Source organism: Nicotiana attenuata, unplaced genomic scaffold, assembly GCF_001879085.1.
Source record: "Nicotiana attenuata strain UT unplaced genomic scaffold, NIATTr2, whole genome shotgun sequence".
Taxonomy (NCBI): Eukaryota; Viridiplantae; Streptophyta; class Magnoliopsida; order Solanales; family Solanaceae; genus Nicotiana; species Nicotiana attenuata.
The window spans coordinates 397,626-413,144 of record NW_017670422.1 but is presented as its reverse complement, the minus strand read 5'-3'; the positions used below and the strand labels follow the sequence as shown (position 1 = coordinate 413,144).

The window sequence follows — 15,519 nt, the reverse complement described above, 5'->3', positions numbered from 1 at the left end:
TGATAAAGGGCTTCGATAAAATCAGCCCTCGAATAAGTTAAAGGCTTCAATAACATTAGACTTCGAAAAAGCCTTAAGAGGTATTCGATTGTCGTTACACAAACGAATTACAAATAAGGTTCCGATCGGCCGAGCCTTCGAAAAACCCAACGCGTACAAGAAACACATGCTAAGGCATAGAAAAATTTTCACTAAGTATTTTAACCGAAAAGAGGAAAAAATTATAGCCATTATTAGAGGCCGATTGGCCCAATTCAAAGAGCCTAAGGGCCGATCCAAAGAGCCTAAGGGCCAATACGAAAGAGCCTAAGGGCCAATATAAAAAAGCCTAAGGGCTACCCGAGTTTGACAAAACTCTTACTCGGGGACTATCTATAAAGCCTAAGGGCTAACTTTATTTCGAGTTCGAGCAAACGCTCACTCGACTACTAGGCCCAAGGGCTACCCGAGTTCGACAAAAACCTTACTCGAGGACTATCTGTGAAACCTAAGGGCTAACTTTACTTCGAGTTCGAGCAAATCCTCACTCGACTATAAAGCTTGAGGGCTATTTTTCATTTCAAGACCGAGCATATACTCACTCAACCATCAAGCCCAAACCTCATCTACTGTTTGGCCTAAGATCTACTCAAACTCAAGTTCAAATGATCATTCGGGGTCCTTTGATCAGAAACGGTCGAGGGCTGTACTTATTATCGGTCATTACCATCTCAAAACTGAGGACACTCAAAGGGAATTTTATGCTAAGACACTCTGACCCGCACAAAAGGGTAACAGATTCTAGAGCCATGGAAGGATAAAAGTTTTGTATAAACCTATTTACAAGGGCCATAGGTCACGATCAAGAGTGCCTCATAAGGGCCAATCAGCCTCAAAAGCGAAGAATCATGAAGAACACGAAACCTAAGCAACGCGATCTTTATCGGCAGAAGCGTCTTCACCCTCAGAATCTTCCCCACCGCCGGACTCGCTAGAGCTCTCGGAATCGCCCTCGGAAAAGGCTAGCTTCCGAACTTTTGTTTCCTCAATCGCTTACGCCACGATGATGATGTCGTAACAAATCGGGGTAAGGATCAAGGACTCAATTCGTTTCTTATCGCCCTACTCTAAGAAACGCGGGGACTATCTGTATACGGCCAAAATCGTATGCCTCCGATCTATAGGCTCGAGGGGTCATCTTGAGCCTGAGTTCAGGCAAGGTCGAGTTCGAGCTCGAGGGACCAGATCCGAGCTCGAGGACATAGTGCAATGCCCGAAGATTGAAGGACGATGCACACCGAGGCCGAGTATGCTCGATCCCGAAATTGTACCGTTGATGATTTGTAACAGAATGAGCTAGATTCCTGCCATGTCCCCAAGATCATTGCGCAAATCCCGGGATAAGATTGTACGATTCCGTACTAGGCGGTTAGACAGTTGTATTAAGAATATTCTTTACTGTAAATAGAAATATACCTTATTTAGGGTTCCTCTATTATATAAAGGGGACCCCAATCATTTGTAACATCATCTCATCGTTGGCAAGAATATAGTATCATACTTTTCTCTCTTACTATTCATCAGAATTGTTCTTTACATTTATCGTTCTTACTTTATTGCTCTTAGTTCGTCTCGAGGTCACCACTGCTGAGTAACATTGGTTTGATTATCTTATTCCTTTTATTTCTACTTCTTATTTCTTGATTATTAATCAGTATTGACCTAAATCACATATCTTTAAAACCACCAATCAAATTTAATTGTTACTCGTATTTTCGAGGTAAATAGTGAACCTATTTCCTTTTTGGTCCGTTCCAAAAAGAATGACCCCTTTCTAAATTTGGTAACCATTTAGTTTAAACTTGCAATTCTACCCTTAATGAGAAGCTTTTATAACCACACAAATACTCTGGCCCCCTTTTAACTTGTTTAGGATCACAAATTCCAAAAGTCTTCATTTTTTCTTAAACTCCGTGCCCAATCAAATAGGTTCACATAAATTGGGATGGAGGAAATATTAAAATACATAGTATAAAAAGTTAAAACTTCAGTACTTATATTATCTATCTTTAATGATTTGAATTGGTTTGGTCGGAAAAAAGTAAAAAAATACCATTTGTTGGTTTTTGTTTCAGCTTGAAAAAAGCTTGTTCAATATGACCAAGAAGGTGTATTAATTTTGAAGGTTTAAGTTGAATCTAACCATTGAAAATCATTGAAATTGATATTAGAAGGTTGTATATCAAACTTGGAGTAATTTGTATTGGTCTGGATCGACTTTAAAGCAAAACATGATGGTAATTTTTTGCACGACAATTATGGCGGTGGTCAGAATTTATGGCTAACTATGACGATTTATCAGGATTTTTGAAAATCAGTTATGAGGATGATTAGAATTTATAGCCAATACGACGATCGCAACGATTGTTGCAAACCAGTTATGATGATGGTCAGCTTATAGCTAATTATAATTGTCAGAATTCATACAAATCAGTTATGATGATGGTCAAATTTAATAGCCAATTATGATGATTGCTAGTTTTTTGCAAATCAATTACAACGATGGTAAGAATTTATGGCTAGTTATAATAATTGGTTAGAGATTTTGATCAACTCCATAAGACAAGAAATTGTGACGAGTGTACTTTAAAATTCTGACACGAGGCTATTCTCTCAAAAATGCTTTTAACGGGGTCAAAATTCATCGGTGGCACCAAATGATCCTGTTTGTGCAAATCACCCATTTTAACTGGTCCTCTAAGTGGGAGATTTGCATCTATACCCGCTTTTTTGGTCACATTTTAACTTGTGCTCATTTTGCAAAAAAAATTACAAGCGTACCCACTTTTTCGCGTAACTTCTGCATACGGGGCTGAAGTAGCAAAGACAATCATGCAAAACTTCAGCATTCTAGTAGACGGGCCTAAAGTAGCAAGTATACTGAACCAAGTGTGCTGGAGTTTTTGTTTGTAATTGCTGAACTTAAGCATAGTAGCTGAAGTTTTGTTCTCTATTTCCTGAAGTTTTTGTTTGTAACTCTGAACTTAAGCATAGCAGCTAAAGTTTTGTTCTCTATTTGCTGAAGTTTTTGCTTATAATTGCACTAAATAAGCTGAAGTTTTTTTTGTCCGGGATTCACTAGTTTTGTCATTAAGCTTTTTCAAAAACTTCAGCAGAAGATGCTGAAGTTATTTAGTTCATTTATAAAAACTTCAGCACTAAATAGGCTGAAGTTTTTTTGTCCTGGATAAGCTTTTTCAAAATTTTCAGCAGAAGATGCTGAAGTTATTTAGTTCATTTGTAAAAACTTCAGCACTAAATAAGCTGAAGTTTTTTTGTCCTGGATTCATTAGTTTTGTCATAAAGCTTGTTCAAAAACTTCAACAGAAGATGCTGAAGTTATTTAGTTCATTTGTAAAAACTTCAGCACTAAATAAGCTGAAGTTTTTTTGTCCTGGATTCATTAGTTTTGTCATAAAGCTTGTTCAANTCTTCAAAAGCTCCGAATCTAACCATAATCAGAATAATATTATCAACATGGCTAGAGAATCGAATTCCACAATAAAAACTACAAAAATAGGCCAAAAATCCGAAAAATTTGCCAAAATCCGGCCCCCGGGTACACGTCTCGAATTTAGTAAAAAATAGCAGAATCAAAACCCTCGTCCTCTCCCGAGTCTAACCATATAAAATTTATCTAAATTGGACTCTGTTTGGTCCCTCAAATCCCTACCTAAAACTCTCCAAAACTCAAGCCCTAACTCCCTCAATTTCACTTTGAAATCATCAATCAAATTCCAAAAACGAATATGTTCATGAAATATAATCAAAACCGAGTAGAGAACACTTATCCCAATCCATATGGTCAAAATCGCCTCCAAAATCGCCAAAATCCGAGCCCCCAACTCAAAATATGACCGAATGAACAAACTCTAGTTATATATATATTTTTTTGCCAGCTATTCTACCTCGTTTCTCGTGCCAAACGATCCCGAAACCAACTTTTTATGCCTCCAATGGATTCCTTGTGAAATTATAGTCAAGTTAGGTTTTTGAATCACTCAATTTGACCTTATAATGAAAATGTTGGTTATAATATTTGCAAATAGTGCAAATTTTTAAATACGCCGTCAGTGGCAATTTCGTAATTTATATGAAAAATCTGGCAACCTAATTCTTAGTAAAATGACCATAAAATCCTCATACGATGTCTAAATTCGATGATTTTTTTTTTTACGGGTCCGTAATTACGATACGGATCTAATGCTTCAATCAAAAAAGAAATCAGAGCTCATTTGTTCAATATGATATCATTTATGCTTGAAGAAACGACGTCGAAACATAAGAAAAACGAGCGCAACACAACCCAAACCTATCCAAAACTCACCCGAGGCCCTCAGGACCTCAACCAACAATTCCAACAAGTCATATATCACTACCCGAACTTAGTCGAACCTCCGGAACACCCAAAACAACACCAAAACACCAAATCAACCTCGAATTCAAGCCTAAGAACTTCTAAACTTCCAACTTTTGTCAATTCAAGCCTCATTCTACCATGGACCTCCAAATTACATTCCGGACACACTCCTAAGTCTAAAATCACCCAAAGAATCTAATCGAATCATAAAAATCCAAATCCGAATTTGATTACTCATAAGTCAACTTCAGGTTGACTTTTCTAACTTAGCTTTCTAACTAAGAAACAAAGTGTTCATTTCACTCCAAAACTACTCCGAACCCAAATCTACCAACTCGATATTCAACTCAACACAACTGGACAACACATAAATAAGCATAGATGGGGAAAATAGGAGCTATAACTCTCAGAACGAACGACCGGGTCGTTACAAAATTTGTGTTGTGTTTTATAAAAATAATTCAAATTATATTTTTTAATATGTTGTTATAGTGAATTATTATTTGTTTACTGTTTAAAATCGTGACACCGCTTATGAAAATCCTCCGTACGTCACTGCACTTGTGTATGAACGTCCAGCATATTATGCTAGAACTCCAACACACGGAAATTCCAGCATAATATACTGGAGATTGGAGTACCTGTGTATGAACTTTCAGCATATTATGCTGGACCAGTATATTATACTGAAACTCCAGTATATTATGCTGGAACTCTAGTATTATACTAGAACTCCTATATATTATGCTGAAATATTTTCCAGATTTTGAATAGTGTTTTCGTTGAGATTTATCTTTACATAAAAATGGCTAAATTTTGATTACTTTTAAAATTGTGGCTATTTTTTAATTTCACCGTAAACGCAGGGACATTTGCATCTATACCCGCTTTTTGCGTCACGTTTTAACTTGTGCCCGCTTTGCAAAAAAAATTGCAAGCGTAGCAACTTTTTCGCGTAACTTCAGCATACGGGGCTAAAGTAGCAAAGGCAATCACGCAAAACTTCAACATTCTAGTAGACGGGCCTGAAGTAGCAAAGGCAATACGAACTTCAGCAGAAGATGCTGAAGTTATTTAGTTCATTTGTAAAAATTTCAGCACTAAATGAGCTGAAGTTTTTTTTGTCCTGGATTCATTAGTTTTGTCATAAAGCTTTTTCAAAAACTTCAGCAGAAGATGCTAAAGTAATTTAGTTCATTTGTAAAAACTTCAGCACTAAATAAGCTGAAGTTTTTTTGTCCTGGATTCATTAGTTTTGTCATAAAGCTTTTTCAAACACTTCAACAGAAGATGCTGAAGTTATTTAGTTCATTTATAAAAACTTCAGTACTAAATAAGCTGAAGTTTTTTTGTCCTGGATAAGCTTTTTCATTAGTTTTGTTATAATCAGACTACTATAAAATAATCAGATTGCCATTAGTATCTAAATCATAAAGTTTTGGAAATAAATAAACGTGAAAAGAACAAAATTATCATGAAAAGAATCACTAAGTGTGACCTTAAACTTCCCGTACGTGGAAATATTCACAAACTATTGTCTACTAACTTACGTAATTATTTATAATTTGTTTTTAAATAATCTAATAAACATACTTATGGCAATCATCCCATGAAATGAAGTTTCATAGCAGCACCAACAGCAGCAGAAGAAAGAAGAAGAAGACGAAGAAGAAGAAGAAAACGAAGGAGGAGAAGGAGGAGGAGAAAGAGGGTTGAGTTGTTTAAAAAGTGGGTACAAGTTAAAACTTTAAAAAAAATGGGTATAGGTTAAATGGGGGCGACCAAATAGGGCGCCCCGTGCAATTTTTACCCTCTAAGTGGCTATTCACTCGCAACAATAAGAAACCTGAGCTGGCCGGCCCAGTTTCACTATGGTTTAGGGCCTTAGTCCAACTTAGGCCAAAAAATGGGCCTAAGCCCATCCATTACGAAGTTCAAAATCAATAGAAAAACAAACATATTAAAGGTCTGTTTGGCAAAAGAGGTTTTATATACACACAGAGGAAGGGAACTTTAGAGCTGCCGGTTGATTTTCTCTTTCTGTTTCCCTTGGAGAAGAAGTTTGAGTTTTTCCGCTTCAGATTTCGAAAGAAGCAAGCAATAATGGACGTAATCAAGTCGCAGCAAATATCAGCTCGGGCGATTGAGAAAGTGATAGTACATCCGCTGGTACTTTTGAGCATCGTCGACCACTACAATAGAGTTGCGAGAGACACCAGGAAACGTGTTGTTGGGGTTTTGCTTGGGACTTCTTTCAAAGGCACCGTTGATGTTACCAATAGCTATGCAGGTCTCAGATCTATATATTCACTTTTGCCCTTTTATGGAATTTTAAGTTTTTCAGTTGTGTTTTTTAATTACTGAAATAAAAGTTTTTTAGGTTTCATATGATTTAAGTTAGTGAAATAAAAGTAAGGTCAAGCTAAATTGTGAAATAAAAATTAGTTTGCCTTTATTTATGGGATTAAGTTTTGCTTGATGGGGTTTATTGTTGTTTTTGTGTGTGGCTCTCTGTGTCATTTCTGTTCTTGCCTTGTATTTGGATGGAATTGAAAGATAGTTAGTTTAGGCTTTTTTCTGAGCTAAGTTAAAGAAAATGGGTATTGCCCGGAAAAAGAAAAAGGAAAGAAAAAGGGTAAAGTTCTTGCCTTGAATTAGGTATAAGTACTTGATCGTGCATCCAAGGGTGTGACCTAGTGGTCATTGAAGAGGGTGAATAGAAATATGAGGTCTCAAGTTCAAATACTAGCGGAGGCGAAAAACACTAGTGATTTTTTCCCATTTGCCTAGGCCTTGGTGGTAGAGTTACTTAGTGCCTATGCTGGTAGAGGTAGCAGCTATGTTGTGGAAGTAGAGGAGATGCATGCTAGCTGGTACACCATCGTAATAATAAAAATAACTACCTAATCACCGGGAAATTGTAACATGAAACTCAATCTGCCTAGTTACTTTGGGTGAATACATCAAGGAAATAAACTGAAGTGGAGTTAAATATAGTTGAGTTGGCCCTAGAGCCAGGAGGCTTTTGTTTGGTGGTCAATGTTGACTTGACGTTAGATGTATGCTTACAATTTAGAGAAATATATGGTTTTTTGAAGAGCGGATCTGTTTTTCTGTCTGTTGGGAGGTCTTGGCTGGAGCTTGGAAAAGCAATTAGCTTTTTGGTTGTCTAGAATGGGAAAGAGAAGCTAGAAGTAATGTAAAGTGGCTTCTTTTCAGTTTTAATGTTTCACATGAATTATGCTACATTTCTGGAAGGAGGAATTGGTGTATTCTTTGTTCTGGTAATTACTTAGATTTGTCGCTTTATTCTTCTTTAGTAGAGAATCATATTTCTGTGTAGGTTTTCTACTGTTTTGGTGTACTGCTTGTATATGAGGTTTTTCCCCATCATTAATAAAATTATTGCTTCATCAAGAAGCTTAGATTTGTCGCTTTATTGTAAAATGTTCTTGCCTCTTTGCTAAGCTTGTCAAGGAAGGACAGAATACTCATGATAAAAGGCTTTTAAAATGTGTGATTAATTGGCTTTATATTGTAAATTTTATTCTAGAAAAGTAAGGAAATTTATGTTGGCTTGGGGAAATATAGAATACGGCTTATCCTATCAACTCCTCAAAATTATTTTTACTGAAGTGAATGAAAATAAGAAAATTCTAAATATACTTTGGTAACTGACACAGTTAAGTTCATTGCTGAATTTTGAGGGTGAAGACTGGCATCTAGCTTTCCTGTGGAGATACAGTATCAGTTAGACGGTCTATATAAACTCATACTTCGTGGAATGCCGTTATAATTGTGAAACCAATGCAATATCTTGAGGTTCAAATGAATAACCTTCTTTAGATGGCTTCATTCCGCTGGAATACTTTACCCTTTTCCATGTTTTCTTCTGCCTAAATCAAGAGCGGTCCAGCCTATATCTATTAGACCGTTGTGATTTTACCCAACATCTTTTGTTGTTGCATGCAGTGCCCTTTGAAGAGGATGACAGGGACCCGAGTATCTGGTTTCTTGACCATAACTATCATGAATCAATGTTTTCCATGTTCCGTAGGATAAATGGTATGTTTATTCTGTACGACGTGGTTTTCAATTCATGATTTTATTTAGAAGTATTATCACCTGTAAGGTTCATACTATTTTTGACTTAATTGTTTCAGCCAAGGAGCATGTTGTTGGCTGGTATAGCACTGGTCCAAAACTTAGGGAAAATGACCTGAACATCCATGGGCTTTTCAATGAGTAAGGACATTACCTTTTTTTTATCCTATTTGACCTTTAGTTTCTTTGAGAATTATTTGATCTTTAGTTTGTCAACATGAGAATCTGTCGTGATCGATTATGCCTGGATGCTTTTTTCAAGCTACAAGCTTTACTTATCAAATGAATCTATTTGAGGGAACGGGAAACTACAAAAAGAGAAATTGGGGACAGAACTGCTTACTACACAAGTGAGGGGTATACCTAAAAAGAAAAACAAATTAATAGACTTGCAAGCAAAAAGTCAATGTCACAGGAAATGGTTGAAATGCACAAGTCAAACTAGTTTACCTCCCTGTTGATCTTGTACTAGTCACTTGATTGAACAACTTTCCTTGTTGACTTCCCAACCCCCTTAAGGCAATTTAAATAGCATCTTCATGGATATACAAAACTTTCAACTCAAAACTCCTTTTTGGGGGATAAGGTACTTTCAACTCTAAACAATTTTTTTTTCAAGTCGAGTTTCATGGAATTAAATCGCCTTGATGGTGCCAAACTCAAAACAACTATGTGGGAGTTATGGATTGTTCTTTCCCATTTGCTACAAATTTGGAAGCAACTTATATGCAAAAGTTGGGTAGATGTCTCCAATGGGATATTTTATCTATTGCTGAGAAAGGTTTCCCAATATATGAAGGTGGGTATGTGGGGAGTACCATTCCATCTGCAATTTTTTAAAAGCCCTCCTGAACTATATCAGTGCCTCACATCCTTTTTTTAATTTTTATTTTATTTTTCACACCTTATCTAAGTCTTCAAAAAGTCTTTGGCTACTTGCCATGTTGTGATATTTCAATTTTCAGAAAAGTTCCATTATTTTTCTCTAAGCTGAACTGCTGGAGGAACAAATAGTAAGAGCCAGAAAGCTTTATGGGTTACTGAAGGCGGTAGTAACATAGACTTCTCAGTGCTAAAGTCAATAAATTCTGTACATCTTATGAAGAATAGGTTTCCCGTTCTCTTTAGGTTCTATTCAATGTGTCTTTTCTGTTAAGGCCATGTGATTTCTGTATGAATTTTCACAAAAAAATTTCATCCTCGTTTTGCTCACTTTTTCACCTGCTATAAGCCCTGCTCTGCGCTGATGCACCTTAATGAGCAGGTGGCCTACCAAGTTTTATGCTGGTCATCCTAGGAAAAATTGTTTCTTGTCTCCTGGATTGCTTTTCTCTGAACAAGCTAGTCTTAAGGGCTAGCAAGAACATTGCTAAATCGACCTGCCCAAGCCAAAGAAGCCAAAAGTCCAGCTATGCTGACTGTTAAACCTTTCAAAACCAGCCTAAACTGAACTAGCCATGAGATACAGACTACAGTGTAAGCATATATATATATATATATATATATATATATGATTGGGTAAATAATGTAAATTACGGGGTACAAATTAGAAAGTTGCTTAAAATTGCTCCTCTTTATTTGTTCAAGAGAGTAAACTTCTTTGACTTGTGGCAACGATGTCTTAAGCATTGTATCTTTTGTGCTATAACCCAAATGTGCTGCTTATTATTGCTGGTGTTATTGCAGCTATGTTCCCACTCCAGTCTTGGTTATAATTGACGTCCAGCCCAAGGAGCTAGGAATACCAACTAAGGCATACTATGCAGTTGAGGAAGTTAAAGAGGTAACGACTTAGATTAGCAGTTGATCATTTCTACGAGGGTTTGGTGCTTGTTGACATTCATAAACTGTGTGCTATGAGCTTGATGTGCTGGACGGGTAAATTTGCAGAATGCAACTCAAAAAAGCCAGAAGGTGTTTGTGCACGTACCTTCAGAAATTGCTGCTCACGAAGTTGAAGAAATCGGTACAACTTCAAGCTTGTCTTTTTGTTCTGTAATTTACTATTGTTTTACTTGTAAAATTTTAACTTAAAGCTTCTATTCTTTTTCTTGATTTTGTAAGTAGTTTCCCAATCTTCTCCATTGCAAGTGACATTTACATGCGTATATGCATTAAGAATTTACTTACCATGTATTCTAATTGACAGGTGTTGAGCACTTGCTAAGGGATGTGAAAGATACTACAATCAGTACTCTTGCAACTGAGGTTTATTTCTGAACCTTCTTATGACCTTTTTACATTAAAAAAATAGACAATGATAAGTTTGGCTTCTTAACAAGTAGAGGGCAATAAGAACTTTGAACACTTCCAATCCAGGTAACTGGGAAATTAGCAGCTTTGAAGGGATTGGATGCTCGACTTCAAGAGATACGAAGTTATCTAGATCTTGTCATTGATGGGAAGCTTCCTTTGAACCATGAGATTCTATACCATTTGCAGGTTACCATTGCTATAAACTTTCCTTCTCTTTTTCTGACGTCATAGTCAGTCTTTTAGTTGCTGATTTCTATTTTTCTAAGGTTGTTGATGTTGGTAAGGAATTTTTTTTGTAAAAAGTTTAATGAATTTGTAGGTCTAGTTCAAGCAGCTTTCTCTGTTTTTAAAATACAGTTTTCAATGCTTAAGGACCTTATTTAAACAAATTAAGCTGCTAGATTTTAGGAATATCTTGTCCTTGGCTACAGGTTTTCTTTAAAGAATTTTCTGCATGGCAGTTTGGTTGACAGACGGCGATTGCTTGTTGCAATCTTCCCGAATCATTCTATGGTGATTTTTCTTTTAGTAATATGTTGGAAATAACTTTATTACTTTAGGCACCAATTGTAATATTAGATCGAGTCTATTACTACCACATGAATTTTAACATAAAGCGCTGAAGTGACTCTTGTTCTGCACTTAAACGAAAGTGTTTCTATCTGTTGATCCGGCAGCTGCTGCCAATGTTTTGTTCGTTTTATTGTGGTGCAGATAGTCTGATTTTTAATCAACTCTCCATCCAATTCCAAGATGCTAACATGTTGAACTTGAAAAAACTTCTTGCAGGATGTCTTCAACCTACTGCCAAATCTAAATGTTGCTGAATTAGTTAAAGCATTTTCAGGTAAATTAGCTGGAATGCCATCTTTGTTTCAACAACAGAATCTCTACCACGTTATGTTGTCTTTTGACCTTTTGAGTTTCCATTCAATTCCTTCTTGCAGTGAAAACGAATGATATGATGTTGGTCATATACCTATCTTCACTTATCCGAAGTGTAATTGCTCTCCATAACTTGATCAACAACAAGGTACATTTTAATCTGTAGTTCACTTGTTTGTTTGTCATCATTTTTAGAAAAAAATCTGTTGTGCAAAGACTAACACTGATCTAAATGAGTGTTTATGACTTATAAATAAATAAAAAGAGAGAGAGAGAGAGAGAGTTCCAGCGACTAGTTCAGTTTGTCAGTGGCACGGCTTTTAGTTTCCACAACAACCAAGCATATGGTTAGAAACGGATGCAACTGTCAAATCTTTCACTGAGCTTTCACTGAGTCGTAGCTTCTGCTATTGTCCGTTTATACCTAGAATGTTGATGTTGTTTCCTGCTACATTTTAGAGCGTATTATATTGCACATCAAGTGCTTTATCTATTTTCTATAGTAACTGAGGCTTGTGGTATCCGTTTCAGATGCTTAACAAGGAACATGAAAAGGCTGAGGATTCAAAGCCTCTTGCAGTGCCAACTGCAGCTGGAAGCTAAGCACTCAGTCCCCCTTCTTCCCCCTTTTGGTCATTCACTGCACAACACTTGCAGCTTGTTGCAATTGGAACCTGAATCTGCCTTGTGACAATCTTGCACGTGGAGGAAATCTCTTATGTTTTAGCATGTCTTCCGTTGGTATTGTTCCTCCAGATTTTAGAAGTTCTTGTCCAGTGGGATTTAGATCGACTGACAGAATATATATTTTTCTTTGTATTAATTGATCAAACTTCGTCCCTTATTTCTTTTTCTAAATTCAGTTAAAAAACAGGCTCAACAAGAAGGTACATGTTGCTGTGTTGTGTATGAATTAATCGCTTAGTACCTAAAATAGATGAATGTGACTTCTTAATTGCACTCTCTCAGCGGGTGTTTTGGTGTTTAGAGTGGCAAATGCCTATTTGCTACTTGTATGTATAGAAAGTTCTTCCGTGTATCAAGTCTCCCCAAGATTGCCAGATATTGTTTCCCGAAAAAGGAAGAGTTTTCGTTCGATAAAATTATGTTTTTCACTTGGGGAAGTAGATGCAAGCTCTTTATTTTGATAGTTGGCTAAATGGCTACAAATCATAGGCCTATTTGACCTCAATTCACCATTTCGGACCTTTAGTAAGGCTTTTTATACTGCCTACCTTTATCTCTGAGGTATTGGAGCGAGCGTATATTGCAGACTGAGGTTTGGAAAGAGTAAGCATATGTTGTAGACGTTCTTCTGCTTGTATTTCCGTAGTGAACCAAAAGCTATGGAACAACTTAGGTGTGGGGCTTTTTGTAGAAATGGAGCTTTTTATCCTTTTTATTAACCATCGTGAATGGAGAGATCATTACACATGGTATGATTGATCTTTGTTACGGATTGTTTTTGTGTTGCTTTATGCCCATAGCATCCTTGAGCTCAGGGTCTTCGGAAAAAGCCTCTCTATCTTCATGAGGTAGAGGTAAGGTCTGCGTAGACTACCCTCCCCAGAACCCACTTGTGAGATTATACTGGGTATATTATTGTTACTTTACGCCCACAGCCTAAATAAAAAAAGCTTTATTTGTCTTTAATATTTGTACGGTCGGCAATTGTGACCTCTAAAAAGAATTGATGACTGCATTAAAAATCAGTGCTAATATATCTAAGACTCCTCAATTGACATTGTTAGTGACTCAAGAGAATTGATGACTGCATAAAAATCCACTGTTAATACGTCTAAGACTCCTAAATTGGCTAGTTGTAGCACAAGATCATCTTGGACATAGGCCGATGCTTTCCTGGTGAATTTTCAATTTTCGAACAGAACGTGATAGATGAGAAAAACTGCAACAAAAACAAAGACGAGTAACCTACTTTTAATAGGCAAAGCGAGCTCCTTTACTCAGAATCAAACCCTCACCCAACGTGTGCGCTCATCTGTGCGTTTCGCATCTTAATCATCCTTAAGTATATGCTCCAAAATCCAAATTTTGTGGTCAATGCTACCTGCAAATTCTGGCTGTTGTAGCTCTCTTGTAACGAATTCATTACTATGCTGGTAGCACTCCTCATCCCCCAAAAGGTTATAACAAAAAAAACTAAATATCACAGGTATTAAAGGAGTATAGAAGTTGAAACTGAAGAATTGCATTCTCATCTCTAGATTCAATTCAATTACTAACTTACTTAGCTTGCAGCCTCAATAATACGCCTTCATTGACCATGTTTAATCTGGAAATTAACTTTCTTATCCATCCATTGATCCAATTACTCCTTACATTACCAAATTCAGCCTCTTACCTCTGACTTTATAACTTTTGAGTGATCATGCTCATCTTGCACCAATCAATTAAATACCTCAAACTAATTAAGCGGTTGACATATAACTCGTTTGTATCCATCCCACTCTTTCTAGACCCACTTTATTCTCAAAGACCGACATTCTGCTATTGTATTTGAATTGTCTAACAATCCCCTTGCATCAGCTATTAATGGAGCAAGATATCTAGATATGTAGGTATATCTATACGATCTACACTGTTATCGAAATAGAAGATCAGGCTATCAGCAAAATACTAAAAAGGTTACCGGTATTAAATTTGTAGGGCAAGACCATCATTCACAAGCACTCATATGATGCATCTTAGAACAACAACAACAACTGACCCAGTTTGATCCCAACATGAGGGGTCTGGAAGGGTAGTCTGTACGCAGACCTTACCCCTACCTAATGCAGGTAGAGAGGCTGTTTCCAATAAACCATCGGCTCAGGAGGGGCAAGAAGAAGAAGAGGGAAGCAAGGAAGGAAAACAGTATCCAATAATAGCAACACGGAGTACAATACCTGAGGCGAACAAAAGCATATACCGTAATAAAAATCAAAGAATATGAAGGGAAATGCATGCTACAAAGCCTATCGGTGAACATTATAAACTACCTACTAATCTTCTACCTTAATCCTCGACCTCCACACCCTCCTATCAAGTGTCATGTCCTCAGTGAGCTGAAGCAGCGCCATGTCCTGCCTAATCACTTTCTCCCCAGTACTTCTTAGGCCTACCTCGACCCCTCCTCAAACTCTCCATGGCCAACCTCTCACACCTCCTGACAGGGGCATCAATGCTTCTTCTCCTAACATGTCCGAACCATCTCAGCCGTGACTCCCGCATCTTGTCCTCCACGGAGGCTACCCCCACTCTGTCCCGGATAGCTTCATTCCTAATCCTATCTCGCCTGGTACACCCACACATCCATCTCAACATCCTCATCTCTGCTACTCTCATCTTCTGCACGTGGGAGTTCTTGACTGGCCAACACTCAGCCCCATACGACATAGCGGGTCTAACCACCACTCTATAAAACTTACCCTTAAGTCTTAAGGGCACATTCTTATCACATAGAACACCGGAAGCGAGCCTCCACTTCATCCACCCCGCTCCGATGCGATGTGTGACATCTTCATCAATCTCCCCGTTACCCTGGATAATAGACCCGAGATACTTAAAACTCGCTGTCTTGGAGATAACTTGAGCAACAAGCTTAACCTCTACGTTTGCATCATGGGTCTCACTGAATTTGCACTCCAAGTATTCTGTATTGGTTCTACTCAGTTTGAAACCTTTAGACTCCAAGGTCTGTCTCCAAACCTCCAACCTCGCGTTAACTTCGCTACGCATCTCGTCTATCAACACTATATCATCAGCAAATAGCATGCACCAAGGCACCTCACCTTGGATGTGACGAGACAGTACATCCATCGCCAAGTCAAACAAAAATGGGCTAAGAGCCAATCCCTGGTGCAACCCCATCACCA

General features: G+C 37.4%; 2 protein-coding genes across 2 annotated transcripts; one reads left to right on the top strand and one right to left on the bottom strand.

The window, feature by feature from the left end:
- The first annotated feature begins 6,367 nt into the window (after positions 1 to 6,367).
- On the top strand, positions 6,368 to 12,609 carry LOC109239210 (26S proteasome non-ATPase regulatory subunit 7 homolog A). Its single transcript, XM_019405738.1, has 10 exons — positions 6,368 to 6,689; positions 8,372 to 8,464; positions 8,563 to 8,644; positions 10,190 to 10,286; positions 10,394 to 10,469; positions 10,653 to 10,711; positions 10,823 to 10,945; positions 11,549 to 11,606; positions 11,707 to 11,792; positions 12,176 to 12,609. The coding sequence occupies exons 1-10, from the start codon at positions 6,503 to 6,505 to the stop codon at positions 12,245 to 12,247; spliced, it is 933 nt and encodes a 310-aa protein (XP_019261283.1). The 5' UTR covers positions 6,368 to 6,502; the 3' UTR covers positions 12,248 to 12,609.
- Positions 12,610 to 13,460: 851 nt separating this feature from the next.
- LOC109239202 lies at positions 13,461 to 15,514 on the bottom strand. Its single transcript, XM_019405724.1, has 3 exons — positions 15,353 to 15,514; positions 14,467 to 14,550; positions 13,461 to 13,550 (listed from the first exon to the last, which is right to left on the bottom strand). The coding sequence occupies exons 1-3, from the start codon at positions 15,512 to 15,514 to the stop codon at positions 13,461 to 13,463; spliced, it is 336 nt and encodes a 111-aa protein (XP_019261269.1).
- Positions 15,515 to 15,519: the final 5 nt, after the last annotated feature.

Bases quoted from the DNA above. Each gene is read 5' to 3' on its own strand.
- LOC109239210 (XM_019405738.1), top strand. From the start codon at position 6,503: ATGGACGTAATCAAGTCGCAGCAAATATCAGCTCGGGCGATTGAGAAA. The intron at 10,712-10,822 runs GTTTATTTCTGA...CTTCCAATCCAG, and splicing joins TCAGTACTCTTGCAACTGAG to GTAACTGGGAAATTAGCAGC. The intron at 11,607-11,706 runs GTAAATTAGCTG...TCCTTCTTGCAG, and splicing joins ATTAGTTAAAGCATTTTCAG to TGAAAACGAATGATATGATG.
- LOC109239202 (XM_019405724.1), bottom strand. From the start codon at position 15,514: ATGGGGTTGCACCAGGGATTGGCTCTTAGCCCATTTTTGTTTGACTTG. The intron at 14,551-15,352 runs GTTTGGAGACAG...TGTTCGCCTCAG, and splicing joins AAGTTAACGCGAGGTTGGAG to GTATTGTACTCCGTGTTGCT. The intron at 13,551-14,466 runs GTTTATTGGAAA...TTTTTGTTGCAG, and splicing joins TTGCCCCTCCTGAGCCGATG to TTTTTCTCATCTATCACGTT.